The sequence below is a fragment of the Astatotilapia calliptera genome, chromosome 3 (assembly GCF_900246225.1).
Source record: "Astatotilapia calliptera chromosome 3, fAstCal1.2, whole genome shotgun sequence".
Classification (NCBI taxonomy): domain Eukaryota; kingdom Metazoa; phylum Chordata; class Actinopteri; order Cichliformes; family Cichlidae; genus Astatotilapia; species Astatotilapia calliptera.
The window spans coordinates 11,720,391-11,739,558 of record NC_039304.1 but is presented as its reverse complement, the minus strand read 5'-3'; the positions used below and the strand labels follow the sequence as shown (position 1 = coordinate 11,739,558).

General features: G+C 41.4%; 1 protein-coding gene across 2 annotated transcripts in view; it reads right to left on the bottom strand.

Annotated features, from left to right (window-relative positions):
- LOC113018600 (ADAMTS-like protein 1) overlaps nucleotides 1-16,888 on the bottom strand; it is a 102,332-nt gene extending 85,444 nt beyond the window's left edge. The window contains exons 1-2 of one of the 2 annotated variants that reach the window (XM_026161739.1): nucleotides 16,787-16,888; nucleotides 16,425-16,613 (exon numbers count right to left, since the gene is read on the bottom strand). In XM_026161739.1, coding sequence (XP_026017524.1) covers nucleotides 16,425-16,481 — 57 coding nt within the window. In that variant the 5' untranslated portion in view covers nucleotides 16,482-16,613; nucleotides 16,787-16,888. Of the gene's footprint in view, nucleotides 1-16,424 lie in introns of both variants that reach the window. The other variant, XM_026161740.1, reaches the window with a different exon arrangement.
- Between the last annotated feature and the right edge of the window lie 2,280 nt (nucleotides 16,889-19,168).

Genomic DNA, 19,168 nt, shown 5'->3' with positions numbered 1-19,168 from the left:
AATGTGCATCTGGGAGTTGGAGCTGCCAGATGGTTAAAAACTGGAAATCAGAGGGTCTATTGAGTTTTGGACAGTGCATAGTGGCAGAACAGATAAGAGGGCCTCTAAAATGGATGGAATAGTATTACAATCCGACCTAACAAGTCATCTACTTATGGAAATATAATACAATGCTCCTTATCAAAGATATTCAGGCCGCCTAAATGCCTCAGTTGCTTTTGTTATGGACAACCTAGGAGCTCTTTAAACACTGGAGAAATCTGAGACTCTACAACCCCATAGTGGCATCTTCGATATAAACTATGTGACCGTGAAAGGGAATCTTTTTTCTCCTTACATTTAGAAAGTAGTCTTCAATAGAAGCACACCCATCTTAGAAATTCCTGACAGAACTGACTTGCTCTGGCATCTTGAGTTTCAATCTGATAGCTCCAAAATTGCTTCTGCAACCAAAACCTTCAAAATGTGGTCCAAGTCACCCTTCCATTGTTGTCGGTGCATGTAACAGAGATGGCTTCAGATTCTGCGGGTTTCACATTGGCTACAGATATCCAGGTGACACTGATAGATCCCGAGGGCATATCTCAAGTCAAGACTGGGAAGATGAAGCCAATAAAAGCCTCAAGCGTAGCTTTATGGTAATCTTGTGCCGCTACCAAACACGCCCGCATGCTCAGCGATGAGGGCATGAACTCTACAAAAACCTTCGCTGCTGCAAATCAGTGCACAGGCCAGCCTTTCTGTGCCTTTTGCTCTTGAGAAAAAAAGTTGGTTAGATTTAATCAAGGTGAAATCATGTAACATCTTAGTAACACTAAGAAAACAATATCCACATAAGTCGCATTTGGCACATTAAACAGTGATATTGGTACAGATGGCCTCCCAGACTGAACAATGGAAGTTTCAATAAGAGATCCCCCTGGAAATTGAACAGCCTGACCTTGACTGGGTTCTCTGTTTCTGTTTCCAAGGATTAAAAGACCAACTGGACCCTTGAGATTACCGTGATGCCCGTAAATGTGATGCCTCTAGCAGGTGGACAGGTAGTGAGCACTCTGTTAATCTTTAAGAGTTAGGTGGGCAGGAAGAAGGGAATTATGGGTCGTGGAAAGGACAGCAAAGTAAAGACATGTGCAGGGCTGGTGGAGTGTGTCGTGAGTGAAGGCAGCATTTTGAGATAGAGTGATTATTAAGGAAAATGTGTTTCATTTCTTTTTTCCATTTCGGTTTCTGTGTTAATAACTTTGAGGCTGTTAGAGATGGCAGCTGCCATGAGATTTACATACACTGTAAAAACTGATCTTCAATCAGTGTTAATTCTCTCAGCAATAATACAACTCGTTTGTCAAAACAACATTTAGAAGAAAAATGAAAGAAAACTCAACTAATTACTGGCATGCATGTGAGAAATCATATTCGCATACTGTGGTAAAACAATAATCCCCTGCGGCCCAGCCCTTTTTTGGAAGTGAAATTAGGTGCTTGCATTGTTGCACCATAAGTAGGACCTCGCAGCTCTCTGCGAGTATCTCAGCTTAGCTAGTTTCATCTTCATATTGTCTAAATTCATCCAACTAACTAGAACTTCCATGACATAGTACCTCATCCCATTCACTGATCATCAGAAGCACGAGTTAAGGGTTGTGGACCTTAAAATGACAGATGTGACCTTGGGCAAACTTCTGTGAAGTTGGGTTGTTGTGTATTAGTCCAATTACATTGTGATAAATACTCTCAAAGGAGTAGCAATTCTTGCTAATTTTACCTGGACAGACAGACAGCAGATGCACACCATGGTATAAGTTCATCGGTCCTTCAGCCAGAGGAGCTCAAAACTAAACAGGAAGCCTTACCTCACAGAACAGCTGAGACAAACCAAGACAACATGCCGAAAACAATGTTAGCATCCAAGAAAAAAAAGGTTTGGCCTCTTTGATAGCCAGATGAGAGCCGACTCCATCACTAGCTGTTTGCTTGGTGCCACTTGAGCTAATTGAAGTCAATGAACTGGACAAATAATACAGCAAGTCTGTGCACCACTTTTAGGGAATGGTTTTCTAGCTTTTGAACATTACTTAACATACAGGTATAAGTGTCAGTGCAACACATCTGTGCAGTGCATAGATGTACCTTGTGAATGGAGCTAATAAGCATTAGTTAAGAAAACAGAAAAATCAACCCTTTGATGCATTTAGGGTTACTTCTGACTCCAAGAAACATCAGGGGAACAGCTATAATAATAAATCTAAGACTTCCACTGGGCTATCACAGCCCACTGGGTGATTACATAGTGCCTGTGTCCATCTTTTATGTACAGTTTACAGGTTGAAGCCTAACTAAAACCCTACTCTGAAGACTGAGCTCATCTTTTGCCTCTGGGGAAACAAACACCCTCTGTATTCCTTTCCACTTCTATCATCAACAGAAAAATTAATGGGCCATTTATAGTGACAAAACTCTTTTAAAACTCATATTTAGTGGTTACATTTTCTTGGCTGAAGACCTTAAATCTAATGGTAATAAGATGTTTTCCATCTAATGTGAAAAAAACCTTTAATAAACTGTAGAGTGAATTTGGCACCATAAGCTGTGATATTTTCAGGTTCTGGTTTCTGTATATTTAAACTGTTATCACTCAAAACCTGTTATTATCTCAGGAATGCCAATATAAAGCTACTCTTTGTTCACATTACTAGCCATGTTTAACACCATGTATAACTTTTTGTAACTATTTCTGTTTTTTCCACCCTGAAAGTGTAATAAAGAACGATAATAAACAATGAGCGGGACAGAAAACTGTTGCTCGATTTACTGAAGACAGAGGAAAAAATGGAAGCATAAAAGGTCTTGTACACAGCAGCACTATGACAACAGCTGGGTGTGCCTGATATTAATGAGACACAAGTGGTGGATCTGCCCTGATTCACTTGCGTCATCCAGATAACTGGGGCATGCAAGTTCACAGAGGGCCTGTGAGCCAAGCTGGCTTCTTCTGTATAATAAGAACTGTTGACTTGCACAGCTGGATCTAACAGTCTGACCAAAAGAGACTTTGACAAGTCAGGGACTGAATGGCAATCACAAACATGGGAGGTTTGCTGTCCTGTGCATGTGTGTATGTCATTAGTGGGTTCATTTGCAATGTCAAATCAGGGAACTAACTGGATAAGCCTCTGCAGCAACCTGGATTGTTGCAGAAAGAAAAATATCCACCCTTTACGACTTCTATATTTATATAATTGTCTCTCTCTCTGATAGAGGAAATTACGCTGCCATCAGTGACACTTTCAGTTTGCATGACACTGCAGAGGAACAAGGTGGGGTCTCTCCTGAGCACTTAAACAGGCTTATGACTTAAACACGTTCATACTCTGGTCATCCGTCTCCTCTTGCACACCAGTACTCAGAGTGTGACCTGTGAGGAGCAGGAAGCCTGGAAGCTAAAGTAGGTTAGAGCCAGGAAAAGGGAGAGGCTGTGGATCAACCCCTCCCACGTCCCCAAGACCCTGGAGCAGAGCTCAGCAGGAGTTAAGTGCGTCCGTCAGCAAGCACACACGGCCAAGCTGAGATGTCCCGCAGTGTGGAGGAACGCTTTAATGATACAAGAAGTAAAGCAAAAGAAAATGTTTCCAAGATGATGTAAATATATGTCTTAAAAGATTTGCTTGCCTCGTCTAATGAACGAAACACATACATAAATTCAATATGTCAAGGAAATTAAAAGATAAATTAAAAGACGGACACGCATCTTTGCACTCGTATGTATATATTTTTTTTTTACGCCAGAGCAACTCAAAAGCAAGATAATGGCATGTTGGAGCAAGACTCACCTAAGGTTGCATTACAGACACACATGGTTGCACAGATAAAAGTTAAAAGCGACAGGCGAGACAGTTTTGGCACACGCTGTTAAACACGAACCTGCATCCTCGGCAGCGGCTCGAGGCACAGTTTCTGCACGGACGCACCTGCACGCAACAGCAGCTACAGTTGGTGCTGCATGCAAAAAGTAATTTCACACCTTTGCTATACATGCTTTGATTTACAAGCAGTTCTACAAATTAATCTTTTAGGCTCAGTTAAACAGCTTTACTGTAGTATACTGCAACCCTTGAGTAGCTGTCTTTAAATATCAAAGAGGTCTGTAAACCTAAATGTTTTGTTAGCTTTGCCCAATTCCACATCTGTTGTATAAATTAGCGGTCTGCAAGCTCAGTCTGGTTTATAAGGAAAATATTTTCCTGCAAAAATATCCAACATAAAATAGATTAAGCCACTGCAATTGCAACCACATACTGTAATATTAAAATTGGTCGAGCAGGCATCATTAAATATGAAGGCAGAGAGTGGCATTTTTGTAAGCTTTCGGCAATAAATTCCAAACTTGTTAAGCAAAAAGCCTCTTTGCCAGTTCCATTCAGGTGTTAATATAATGGAATAAGACAAAATGCCGAGCTGATTGATTGTCCAACTGCTGCACAGTTGGCTCCTGATTAACATGTTGTGTGCTATGGGGAAAACAGGCTCTCCCTATTTTGGAGATTTATTCCAGCTACATTATCCAATTTTTCACCGTGGAAGTTTTAAGTCGAGGCCCATTTGTCTTGAGTGCTCAAGTCAAACGCTAAAAACGCTGAGAAACGTCAATCTCACAGGCAAGCCGTTTAGAGTACATAATCACCGAGTAACACACGCTATCATTTGTGCTCTTTATATAAAGACGACTTAATTCTGGTTTGAAGACTTCAAGATTGCAGCATTTGCATTGCAAGCAGAAGGCTGCAATCAGTCTGTTGCGATGCTTATATTTAATCGATGTGCAGTTAACATATGTGCTAAACCTTGTTTATCCATTACTGCACAGGGTTCAAAGTGCAAGGATTTACACAACCAACAAGGCACTAAAATAAAACATCAGCAAAGTCATTGCCCTAGTTTGCAAATTGAAAAAATTATCTTCATCAAAAATGAATGTTTTAAATGTTTCTTTCTTCGTGCTCCACCTCTCCACTGTGTCTCATTAAATTCAGCTTTTGTATAATCTTGCTGACAGACAGACCATAAACAAACTGACAGACAGACGAATGGCCTGGCTCTTGTCTTGGCAGAGGAACAATGCACGTTTGCATTAATGCAGTTTCATTGTAGTGATAAATGATGTTGATTTTATTGGGAGGCAGACACAGAAACTTATTGAATTTGTCATTGGGACTAGCTGTAGCTACAGTTATTCCCCAAACATGCATCTACAAACAAAATAACAGTAATTTTATATACTTTGGACGAGAGATGCCACGTGCAGCATGACATTGCTGCATCTGCAGTTTTTTACTGACTAAAGGAGAATTATTTGTATTGGTTTGGCTGCACTGTAAAAAAAATTATATTATATTATTAAAATGCAACGTCAACCACTAAAAAAATGGATCAAAAGTCTGGAAAAGCAGTACTTGTTCATAAGAATGATTCTACTGTTCTCAGACCAAAACTGAAGCAGGGACGTTTTTTCATTTTTCTTTTCTTTTGATTTATTCTTCCCTTTTCCCAACAAGTCCTGTGATATGCCCACTACAGGGCAGCGGTAATAATTATAATACATTTACATTTACTAAAGTTATCTGTAACGTCATATATGACATCTGAGATAAACTGTGGAAAATGCAGTACTGAGAGTTTTCCACGTCATCAAAATGTTTTTCTAGTGAAAATGAGCCGGTAAATTATTTCTTTATATCACTAAGATGTTCCTGATGTTGTTTAAGAGATTAGGATGTGCTTTTTCTTTAAGCAAGTGAAAGTTCATGCACATTTAAAACATGTTGATAAGCCTTTCTTTAATTACAGCTGCTTCCAGATAGAGTCACAATAAAAATGTGCCGGAAATGTTTGGGGATTGTAAACTTAACTCCCAAGTAAAACTTCTAATTACACCATGAATCGCTCTGACCTAAGTAATCCTATCTAAAAAACTGTCGTTCTGTGTCTATCAAACATTCATACTGTGCATATTTGGCACAGATTTGGTTTCCTCTGATCATGTAATGATTTGCCCGTAACGATTACTTTCTCATGATGATGGAACAGTTTGTACCTGTTGTGCAAAGAGCTGTAGTCGCATTCCTGCTGCGCCCTCCTGCCAATCATCATCAGTTTCATCAGTTTGGTTCAGCTGATGACTAAGACGAAACACATGAGTGGATCTTGCTCGCTCTTTACAAGCAAAGCCAGCCCTTTTTTTTTAAGTTAAAACAACAAGCCATCTCTTTGTCAGTCAGACTTCAGAAAGCCTCTCCCTAATTCCATCTTCCATTAACGAAATAAGTCAACATTAACGCTCACTACGGGCATAATGCCCCATTATTCAACATTTTAATGGCATGATTTCCTGGTGTTTTATCAAAATCCATTAAGCTCATGCAGTGTGCACCTGGACTAAATATTGGATGAAATACTGAGTCTGACACATGAACAGAAAGACGTATCCCTGCAGTCATTTAAAACAGCAGCTGTTTTATCAAAAGAATCGTGGCTTTTTCTTGGGGTTAGTGAGAAGAATAGCTGATTTTACTGAGCTCCTACTTGAAGTAAAACTTTTTGACCTACAATAAGATAATTTACATGTAAAACAAGTAAAATAATGGATCCTTATTATGGTCTTTAGCCATAAAACCAAGTCAGGGTAGGATAGAGAAAATATTGCAAGGGCAAGCAAGGCAGAAGTGCTTGCCCAGTGAATACTAGAATAGACCCCAATTAAAATTTACCAAAAAGCAATTTCTCGACTTACAGCTCCAATGATGTTCTGGCTCTAAAAAAAGATGTCTTATTGGATGCTACACCTGGCTCTGTCCCTAAAAGCTAGCTTGAAACTTTTTCAGTGCAAAAAGGAGAGGACGTCCCAGCAGTTCACTAAGATGCAGGAGACGCTCACCACTCATGCTTTTTTGAGTCAGTAAACAAATAAAATTCTAGCTAATTACTAGTCCGAATCAGTTGGTCAAATGTTTTAGTTGATAGGCTAACCAAACAAATATTAACCTCCTAGGACTTGGTGTCCACATATGTTGACATCACATTTTGGGTTATTTAGACCAAAATACTCAATTCTGCTCTACAAGGGCCTGATATCCACTTACGAGGACATTATACTGCTACTGTTCTATCGAAATTTAAATGAATATCCTCATATGTGGCTCTTATTTTTCTTAGGAACAAAAATTAGGTAAAAAAAAAAAAAAATCTGGGAATTTGTTTTTACATTCATCAGATGTATCAGGACCCAATCAGCCCAAATATCAAAGAGAAATTAAAAATGCATGCCGTGGAAGAGTTCAGGTCTTAGGAGGTTAATGGGGTATTCCCTGCATAGGGTTTTTGTAAAACAAGCCCCAGTGAACAGAAGAGAATTGAACTAAAACAGCTAAACTCATGGTGTTTTGTCCCTTCCAGTTACAGAACGTTATTTTGTTCCAATCAAAACCATAAAACCCTAATTCAGAAATATCTCAAACTGAAGCTACAGTATATCTATTGTCAGCCAAATTAAGTATGTAGATGTTTCTTGGAGTGGCTGCATTAGAAGTCTGAGAAATCTGACTACAGCAGCTCAACAACCAACATGGCATACCATATAAAAACAGTAGGTTCTTTATTTCTTTTTTTTCACCAACTTTCATGTTTATAGCTTGAGCGTTTAACTGAAATCATGCACACTTAACAGATTTTAGTATGCATGTGCTATAATAATCCCCTTTTTTTACAGCTTCAGTGGCTCCAGCATCTGTCAGTAGCTGCAGCTAGGAGGCTGCAGCCTCCTCTCACATCAAAAAAATTAGAAAAAAGTAAAGCATGATTGGAATATATTGCTCACAAAAGGTGTTTGGTGTAGTTCTTACGTTGAAACTTTTGGTATTTTCAGAGATCATAAGAAATGGGCTGGTGCATTGCAGTCTTCTCCAAAATTAGATTACATGATCTAATCATTTAATAATTTTAAATAGTTACAATTATTTAATATGGGTAAATATTAGTCATTTATATCAATTTAAATTAATTTAACCTAATAAGGCTCGGAGCCACAGAGTGCACTCCATGGTCTGTGGCAAATTTCATTAATGTAGAGATAAAGCTGCCTCCCACTCCCACCACGCCATGACTAATCGATTAGTTTAAGAGTAGGTACGATTTCAGTCGACAGCTGTTATTTAAACTGTGATCTGACATTTCTTCAATGTGTTTTTTCCCCAAATACTGTAGAGTTTTACATCTTCAGGCCTCTAACTGTTGTAATTATTACATTCAATAACCGGTGAAATTTACTGTCAGTTATCCTTCTTTTAAGAGACAGTTTATCTTTTCATTTCAGCAAATACTTTAATGGCTCATGTTTTTGAAACGTTGATGTCATTTATCAGGTTTCTTCCAGACTTACAGCTCCAGAGTGTGTTGAGACGCCTTGTCAATAACTCTCAGCAGCACAATCAACATGAAGAAAGACATACCGGTTTCACCTGAACTTTCCTATCAGGTACTTTACAAACTTCCTGCCTGTGCCCCCGATTGTCCATCGATCCATCTGTCTCATATCTGCATTCAGCTTAAAATATCTGAACTCACAGATTCCTTCGCATTGAGCTGAGACCAGTATTTCTCATATCATCTACATGGCCACCTGGTCACCACAATCCCAACTATTCCAGCTATGAAGCAATTCATGTTGAGATGAGAGAAGAAGCTGTGCCGATAACGCGAAAGACTTAGAGTTATGCCCTGCCGAGGTGAAGGAGGAGTGGGGAGAATGAAGGCTGAATGACATGTTCAATGTCAAATGTGCACTTTTCCAGGTCATGGTTGCCAAATGCTTTTCAAGCTGCATACCTGTCATCAGAGAGGCAGGGGGAGTGCTGAGAGGATGACAGATGCAAACAAGACAGGGGTATGTGAGACTGCATTTTTGCTCAAGGTACAAGTTGCCCCACTGAGATCCCAGCATGGATGATGTCACCACACAGAGGTATGCTGGGACAAAAATCCCCAGTAACATGTCAAATGTAACACTGGGAGGAGACAAACGTCATCTGAAATCTGGTGGCTGGTGAACTCAAAGTTCGTAGTAATGAGTTCATTCTTTGGTTAACGCTTTAGCCTGATATCCAACAGTATGACTTAAACTCAATATTGCATGTTTATAACAAATATGAAAAATGCTCCGCCTAAACTGTTCTTAAACTCCTGAGCTTGACAGACACTTCAACCATTCAGACTCTTAGCAACAGCGTGTAAACACACTCACGATGGACACATGCGCCAAGACCACACAGATTTCCCAGGTGGGAGGTTCTCAGAGGGCAGACCTAGGCCTCTTTATAGGGGCTATAAGCCACAGTCACAACATCTGCGATGTGTGACTGTTCACCCCAGCATGATTTGTGTGTGTTTCTGTGTGCATGTGTGCGAGTGTGAGCGCATTTTGTAGAGGGCACTGTGGCATAGGTAATCCCTGCAGAAGCCTGGGAACGAGGAATTTGGATGGACTTTTGGCTCCAATGGTCACAAAAGTCACAAGACTGCACACACCGACACCTTAAAACCTTTGGGTAAAATGTGCTTTTTTCAAATGTACGGTTTCCTTTTTAACTTATATTTATACATAAACATTACGTTTATTTTTTTTTACCAGCTTAAGCTAGTAATATATAAGCTTTTAGCCTTAAAAGTCACATTTTACTCAGTTTTTATCCAAAAGATTATCCAAAAACCATCAAAATCCTTGATCCTTGACTGAGAACCTTCACAGACACATCAAAATCCTTCTGTGTGTTTTTCAGTTCATATATAACAAGGAAAAAATAAACTCTAGAAGAAGCAATGCACTAAAAGCTAGAAGCTAACATGGAATAGCATGGTGCCATAAATGCTATAAAAATTGAGGAATATTAAGTTGTAATGAATGACTTTTATTGTATATGTGTCTCATTTTTAGCTGAACGTATGACACAAATGCATGCGCATCTACACAAAGACCCACAAGCGCACTATGGATGATTACATGCTCATCAATCTGCTTCTGTGGACGTATGCATTGTAATCCTAATAGCACATCATTTGTAATGGGGTCTCTAGTGTTTAGTCGTAGCCGCCCAGCGTTTACTCAAAGCACATGTGGCCAGGGGGGGAAACAGATGTGAGAACCCCAGGAAGCATCATTAGCTTCACAAACATTCACCGTAGCCAGCCGTGGAGACCCTGTCAGACAGCAGCGCTGCAGACCTTAAGTCCATCATGTTTCCACTGGATTTAGCTGTCCACTCATTCTTTTCCCCTTACTGCTAACATTTCTCACACTCGTATGCAGTCTCCCTTTTCCCTCCTCCCAAAAGTGAGCGAGTTAAGCTAAGATAACTGGTTTACTCTTTGTTTTTCAGGCTAGTCGGCCACTCGGTAGATCAGGAGTTGCTGCATCTTAGATCTTTAATATTTATGTTTTCCTTTCCCACTTTTATGCTGGTAGCTTTGTTATACATCATTGCTGTTTGGCCTTTTGCTCTCCGTGCATGCTTCATGCAACTCTTCCTGTCTCACTCCATCAATAACACACTTCCCCCCCCCCCCCCCCCCCCATTTCGTCAGACATCTGCATGTCTGTGTGTGTGTCCCTTTCTCTACTTGCTATCGATTAAATCTACATCAGTATCACTCCATTAATATTAAACTTCTATGTATCTTCTAGCATGCCAGTCACCTTCCACCTTGATGCCTCCAAGTCTGTGACAGTTTTGTTTTATTTTACAGCATTTTTTGTTAGACCCTGCTTTCCTTGACAATTCTGTTTTTTTTCTGGTGATCTGGTGTAGGCTTTGGCTTTGACCTGTATGGCAACACGTTTTTTCCCCCTTTGGCGTTCTACTCACTAAAATTTCTATTGTTTTTCTCATCTTCCCATTCTTGACCTTTTTGCCTCTGTAACCCTCCCCCCTTTCTAATGTCTATCTCTCTCCTGACAGTCCTCCCCACCACTGCTTCAACTCTCAAACCCATGCTCACACCTCCTACCTGTGCCTCCCTTCTAATTAGGCATCATGAGAGGGATTTGAGTGCTGCTTCTCCCCTCTCGTTAGCACCACTCCCCGGCACTCCTGCTGCAATCCCACCCCGGGGCTGTGTCTGAGGTCAAGGCCGGGGCAAAGCAGAACAGACGGGGCTCGATGCATGTGCTCGAGGCAAGGCTGAGCCGAGCTGCTCGGCTGCAAGCTTCTGCTTCGGCTTTTGTGATCAGCTGCATGTGAAAAATGTGCAGGCCAGATGATGCACGGACGGTCTCGGCTGCTGCAAATGAAGTTTGCGCTGGCGTCCAGGAACACACAACAGGATAAAACAACAACGCTCAATCACGCTGATGGAGGGGACGTGGGTTTACTACAGATGGAGCCGAAGATGTTTCATCAGAGGAAGAGAATGCCAGAGGCTCGGCTTTCAAGCTTGGCAATGACAAATAAACCTCATGATGAAGGAACAAATACATTCACATGGGGCTCCAGAGGAAACAGAAGGGGATAGAGGGCAGCCACCTGCAAAATCACCATAAGGCTCAACTATCCCAAATGGGCGTGGGAGCCACAGAGGATATAACTGCTGAAGTGGACAAAGAAGGTCCATCTGCTGTAATGTTGCCATCTACTGGCAGCTTTTTATCAAAGCATGACAGCGCCATGACTTTAAATCAGAGTTCTGCACTGTGCAGGATTTTTAGAAGCAGATGAAACCACAAGATCTCATTATGCTTTTTCATAATGTAGTCTGAACAACATGTCCTGTTGTATGCACTTTGGCACAGCAGCGTGCAACACAATTCCAGAGAGTTATGCCATTTGCTGGCACAGCCCACTTTGGGCACTCAGTCACAGCTTGTTATTAGAGCTCAGCATCAAGCAATCAAAAGGTAAACAACACAATCAAGTGCTGCAAGATTTTGGAGGGAAAACAGCAAAAAAGCCATATTTTCCTTTCTCCATCTTTTCTTTTATCAACTCCTGATGTGAAAGCAGTAGTTTGCCATTCTTGAAAATCTGCCAATTCACATTCTTGCGCAGAGTTGGAGAAGATTCACAGAAGTTCTGTACTGTAAATGCAAAACAAAGAACGGGAGCGGTTAGCTTAGCTTGGATTTTTACACTTTGATTTTTATACAGCTAAATAAATAAGATAAGACTATTACTGAGTGAGCTTTAAAGGATTTTGATGGCAGAATTTATTAGCCCTGGACAAAATATGACTAGCTGTTTCCTGGCTTGCAATCTTTAAACTAAGCTAAGCTAATTTCCTGCTAACCTGAAAGTTTAATTATTAGCAATATAGCTAGATTTCTCGGCAAGAAAGAAAATTAGAGATTTCTTAAGCTGACCTGAATGCATCAAAGCTTTGACCAATTCCATGTTAATTCTTTCTAAATTAATACTGAAATTAGTATTTTTTTTTTTTAATGGTAGGCACTCCCACAGATACTTTAAACAGAGCATGAATGCCCCAGTCGAAATATTCAGTTCTCCACGAAACTTTGAGGTCTCTATTATGCTTTTTCGGACAACCTTAGACAGTTTCCATGAATTTCCAAATATTCCTCTGAATAGAAATTAAAGTCAGATTTTGTTTACTTTCCATTCATGACTTGGATTGCAAGGAACAATAAAAGTTGTCTTTGATAAAATTCCTCTCAGAACCTAATTTCGGATTTTTACTCGTGCCAGTGATGTCACACATTGGTTTTCATCTTGAAGCCTCATCTTGAGTATTCTGATTTTTGCCAGATTCATTTTTTTGTAGCCAGATCCCAAGTCAGATGTTTATATGACACCTACACAGTAGTCACTTGTCAATAGCAGCATCCTGAACTATACCCCACTGAATCATGTTGTAAAAAATATGACTAGACCCTAAAATTGAAACCATAAACTAACAGCGTCGTCATTTTCTCATAGACTGACTTCCCGCCCCTGCTATTTGTATACTACCTTGTCAGATCTGGAGACTCTGTCCCTTGTTTATATACAGTCTATGTCCATGCCAAGTTTGTAAAATCTCTGATTGTGAGCTTTTTCAAAAACTTTTCTTACTCCAAGAGTATTCTCATTCAGTACAAAATAACCTGCCATTTTCAGAAAGAGGCAAAAGAAAAATTTCATGTTGGAGATATAAGCTTTACTAAAGCTTAGTTATCCAAATACTGTTGAAAAGGAGCTTTCTTAGGGATTCAACAGCCAGCAGGAGCTGCCATCTCCTTTTCTGTTCTGCAGAACTTTTCCTTCATTGGCCCACTGAGAAAACTCTGAAGCTACTTCCTTTTGGCCTGGCTTTATAGGGATGCAAGTCTGTTCTCTGGATTTCCAGAACTGGAAGAGCTGCATGCTGGCACACCTGAGTAGGACACACAGGAAACACTGCTACCATGCCAGGAACACTAATAGCGCTGCATGAAAAGTGAAACATTTTGTGGGTATCTTGGCAATTTATACAAACATGAGTACCAGTGAATTTTGCCCTTGGACTGTAAGAAACTGTGTGCTCACACACGCGCGCGCGCACACACACACACGCACACCCACACACACTAAACAATCCTCAGTCCCACTCCACAGATTAAGCCCAGATGGGAACAATGAGATGAGTATGAGGGCTTTTGCAGTGTAACTGAAAACACTTGGTCTTGTTAACGCACTCCAAAAACTTGCTCTATCCATCCATCACTGGCCAGATGTTCTCTGAAGCTTTTTCCTTTACTCCTCAAGAGGGCCCAATCCCTCTCGAAATTAATTCACTTCCCATTCCACTTGCGTCCACAACAAAGGTATTCATGAAAGCTAATTGCATAGTTTGGGGTCTTTATGATCAAGCGATCGAGCTGAGGAGCGTATTTCAGAGAACAAGCGATGTTGTTGTTGACGGACGCTCACTTGGGACCGTTTGCACGTCGTGACCCCACTTAATCCTGCCATTAGGCCCCAAAGCTTCCCAATCCTGAGGACTTCAACGCACTCTGCTCCCTGCATTAGGACTCTGAGAGGGACCATTTCCTTGAGTAAACATCAAAATCGGTTGCTTTTGTGGCTAATTTCCTTCTGAATTCCAGCTTAGCAATTAGAGGAAAGGCATGTGGTGAAGTGAGTGTGGCAGCCCCAACACTCTGAAGTCTGATTTATATCCATCAATTCTTACAAGCCATACTCCACATAAACTCACCAGTTCAATAGAGCTGTCACAGTAACAGGCTCTTTGTGTTTCTGTGTTTTATTTGCATCTTTATTTAGAAAAAAAAAATCACTTCATTTTGTGTTTGAAGAAAGCAGATTTTTTTTAAAGTGCTGCTAATATTCCCTGTGAATGGGAGAGTGATCCCAGCAACATCTATAACTTAGATAGATAGATAGATAGATAGATAGATAGATAGATAGATAGATAGATAGATAGATAGATAGATAGATAGATAGATAGATAGATAGATAGATAGATAGATAGATAGATAGATAAAACAGAACTGAGAATCCACAGATCTGTGTCAGCGTGTGCCCTGTGTTTCAAAAGTGACTACTAAGGAGTTCAAAGCGGAAAGACAAAGAGCCAAAATGAACAAAAATGAAAGCGTACGAGAAGGATTTGCTCTGCTCCATATCCCTGCCAGGTTACAGGCACTAACATTCAGAGATGCCAGGGTGTCTTTTAAGGGCACAGCCTCATGCACGCACCGTCGTTTAATTCCCCATCCAGGAAAAGTGTTTCTGGAAGGTTCCACTTTTCTGCACAAATCAGGGGAAATGAGTGAAAGCAACAAGACCCTCCAAGAAATGCTCGAGGTATGTCATTATGTCACCCACAAAGGAAGGTCTATTCCATCTAGGGTTGGAGCCACAGGCCATTTGGCCCACACACACACAAATTGCACCCGCACAACTTTCAGCAGCCAAGCACACAAACACGGTCTCATTCCTTTGCCAAATTGTAATGCAGAAACTTTGACCCACGAGCACACATGAAAAGAAAATGCCACTGCAAAACAGGGACCCTTGGAGGAGGCACTTGTTGACCTCTGGCCCCGCAAAGCAAGGCACTGCGTCACTGTGCGGTGTGTGTTAACAGTGTAGGATAAAAAGGGGATGTTTTTTTTCTTTTCTAGTTTCATTATTTTAATATGGCACTATTAGTTCATCAGAATCATATAACCAGCTTTGCATTAAACATGTATTGAAGAGTCCGGTGCAGACTTGCTCGGGCCTAGAGCAGATGGAAAGATTTGTCATCTGCTGACCACTTGAGCAAAATAATCTCTTGAGTCATTTTTCAGTCTGGTTTTGTGATGGAGACACAAAATAATCAAACCACAAACACTTGCAACACAGAAGTCAGTGTGAGCATCATCCAAGACATTTTTTGGGCGTTACCATCGGCAGGTCATCGAGCTGAAAGCAATCAGTTGTAAGTAACATTCATTACAGAGTCATTCCTGTTTGACGTATGAGTTTGTGCTGATTCCAACATATTTGAATCAGTTAATATCTAACAGGGATAATTTATCAGAGGATAAACCCTCTGTAGCCTCACAGTTAGGTCTGCAGACCTGCAAAGTCCCGAGCTCTCCTTCGTTGCTTGAAAGTCACTGATTACAATGTGGACATACTCAGCAGGACTGTGTAGCAGCCAGGGTGCCTAAATCCCAAATCACCTTGAAGTGCTATTAGCACCTGTTGTGGTCATTTACACACGCTGACAGCCCCCCCCCCCCCCCAAAAAAAAAATCTGTCTGCACACCAAACAACTGCTTTGTGCACCAGGTTAAAACTCCCCGCTGTGCAGAAAGAATCAGCTTTTACACAATCCTGCCTCACAAGACTGATGCATACATATAAAGGGACTGTATGAATACATGTACATGTGACGAATATGTTAGTAGTGATTGTTGGACATTGATTTTTTTTTCCAAAACAGCAGATATATTTGTTCACCATCAATCTTTTTCTTAATTTCTAACTTCCTGGTGGAGTGTATTTTATTATATTCTACACCCATCAATCAGCGGCCTCATTTCTTGCAAACAATAGCTGCTTTAGACAAACAGCATCACCAGATGATGAATAGTTTTGGCTTCTGGTGGGGGGGCAAAGTACTGACAGGCATGGGCACCAGCTATGAGCCATGTATGAATCTGTACCTCAGAGCACTCTTGTAATAAATTTGAAACGATAGGTCACTGATGTTTCTACATAGGCTGACTTTTCCTTTAGAAACAGAGGGCAAGCCAAACTGAAAGCAACAGGTGTCTGATTTCCTTCCCAATAAATTGACTTAAATGCGCTGAAACCGGAGCGGTGCGCCTTCTCCCCTCATGTTAAATGACAGGATCCATAAGTTGTTCGCGTGAAGACGCCACCGCGGCTTACCTTCGCACAGACAGCGAGGAGAACCAGGCTAGTCGTCCACAAACAGCTCCCACTCATCACGGACGCAAACAAACTCTTAAGTAATTTCAAAGCGTTGATAGACGGCTCTGATCGCCCGCTCTATGTCCCAGCCTGCCCCAGTCACTCGGTGAGAAAGAGGTCCGCTCGTCTCTCCGCGCTGCGCTCCGGCTCCAGTTTCCAGGAGAGCGAGAGAGGAAAAAAGGTAAAAGTCAGCCAAGAGCGGACGGAGACAGCATGACAGTCCACGGTCGCTTCCAGATATTTTGTTCCCCCGGCAAACACGTTGCTGCTAAATTTATGTTTGCATACCAGGCGTGCGTCAGGAAAAGGGTCTCACCCACCTTACATTCTTAAAGAAACACACTCCCGGGTCGTTACGCGCCGATGTGCAGCTCAGCGCAAGACGCGTGCAAAGCTGAAGTGATGCTTTTATGGCTGTGCGTTATGGCTGACTTTCACCGAATGGATGACTTGCATTAGATCACTTGTACTAAGCTGTTTCCCCCCTCACTGTTTACCTGTACTCAGAAGTGCTTGTATTGAAACTTAAACCAATAACTAAATAGATCATGCGCACAGTCATTCAACAGGGGACTCAACCTTCATGCTGAAAACTTTAACTCCAGCTTCTTTTCAACGTTAATCCTAATTTCAAGGCCGTGTTCATATCCAGTCACGGGTTTTGGAAAGGTTGACCTCAGTTCAGGGACAACTTCAAACCCACAAAGACTTTTTAGACACATGGTTGCTTCATTGTAGCAGAGCACTAACAGCTCGTTTGTTACATGAGGGGTTGGAATGTTTGCTGCTTTTTAATTATTCAAAGAAATGACTCATCCTGAAGGTAGAAGAGCACAACAGAGGTCCACTCCTCTTTCTTAAACCCCACAGATCCACAGGCTCAAGCTGGAACGTCTTGTGCTGTCGGCTGTGCGCCGGTTAGGGATTGTGCCTCCTTTATCACAGCTTTAGTATGAAATGCATTAGTCTTTCAAGTTAGGCATCCCATGCTGCCAACCATGTGCCATTTAAGGTCAGGAAGAGTTTTATCTAAATCAGGCTCCCACTGCTTAAGAACTGAGATCAACCAGATGGAATGAGACGTTCATAGCCCTGGCCTTTGCTGGCATATGATTGAAATCTGAGGTTGTTTCTGGTTTAGCCTGATGAGACCCATGTCATTGCTTTAATGAATCATATTAAGTGGGTCATATTTTTTGTGGAATTTGATATTGGTCTGTTGTATCCTTGGACATGAACATCACATACTTTCTTAATGTGTGTCCAACCTGGGGTCGGATATTAACCCAAACAGATACAATTCAAGTTGGACCAGGCGAACAGCTAAATCACTGTGGAGGGCATTTTGACCTCATTTTAAATTTTTTTTAGTCTTTTTTTTCTTACTGACTCAGAAAAGAGCCGCAACGTGTTCCACTTCAACAAAGAAGGAATTTTGTTTTATAATTGATGGCTCGGGCTGGCAACTCCTCTTCCGTTTGATCCCGTACCTTCATTAAAATGAGAGACACTCTCGTCCTTTGAAGCCTAGCCCGCAGTGGTGGGGCATTAAGGCTCGCTTGTCGCTTTTGAAGATGTCCAGGGCCACCGTAATAACAACGTTCCTAGAAAATGTCATCTGTCCTCAGCCGAGCTTTAAAGAAATACCCCCAGAGGCAAAAAATAGCACAGGTATGTATGGTATGAGCTACCTGAATTGCTGCCTGACACGCAGGCTTAAATTCAGCTTAATCTCTATTAAAACACCGAGCACAAGAATGTAAATGTTTACTTCCAAAGGAGAATGAGAGAAGGGGTGGGGGGAGGTTTTTACCTGAAGACTGTGGTGAGAGTTGAAATCATTTCCTTCTCCAGCTCGGGGTTAAATGATCATCCTTAATAGCTGCTTGAAACTGTAATCCTACCTGCTCATGTCTTACAAAGAGGAAAGACTCCAGGGCGTCCCGATGAACTCTGACCACCCCTCCTGGTACCCGAAGAGCAGCACAGACACCCCACAAAGTCAGACCAAGTGGCAGATAATGCTCGGAGACATGAATAGTTTACATTCACTGTGACTGGCGGTGCATGGCTAAGCTACGTCCTCATGTTACTCTCATTGATGGACACATTCACCGGGATCCCTTGCTCAAAGCTCCCATCAGCAGAGTTGCAAAATCACTGCCTTGGGGCGCAAATGTATTTTTAGAGGCTGTACATGCTTCAAAAAGGCATCTGCAAGTTGTTTGCTCAACAGATCTTACAGGACTTCTCTGTGTGGGAAGACAAATAAGAGGCCAAAGCAGCAGCTAATCACAGTCATTTAGCTGGGATCTTTTGTTTGAATGCAACGATGCCCTGAATGCTCAGTGACACTTTTTTTTCTTGCTTCTGGGCATTTTTAGAAGCACCTATTACGTTCCATGAACACGCAACCGGCATGACTTTACGAGCAGAAAATGGGGCCACAGTATGTACAGTACATGTATGTGTGGGGTTTTCCTGGCTAAACACACTCAGAGAAGGTCAGCACTCAGCATATGACTAACCCGGTTGTCTCACTTTAGCTGACTCCAAGCTTTAGGTCAGTGATATTTGGCCGGAGAGTCAAAGAGCTGCGTTTCACAAGTGTTCAAAGAGAGGGGAGAGAATTTGCCAGATACCATGGAAAGAATATGCCCTTCACAGGACACCAGATTTTGCGTTAAAGAGGTAGCAAGCAG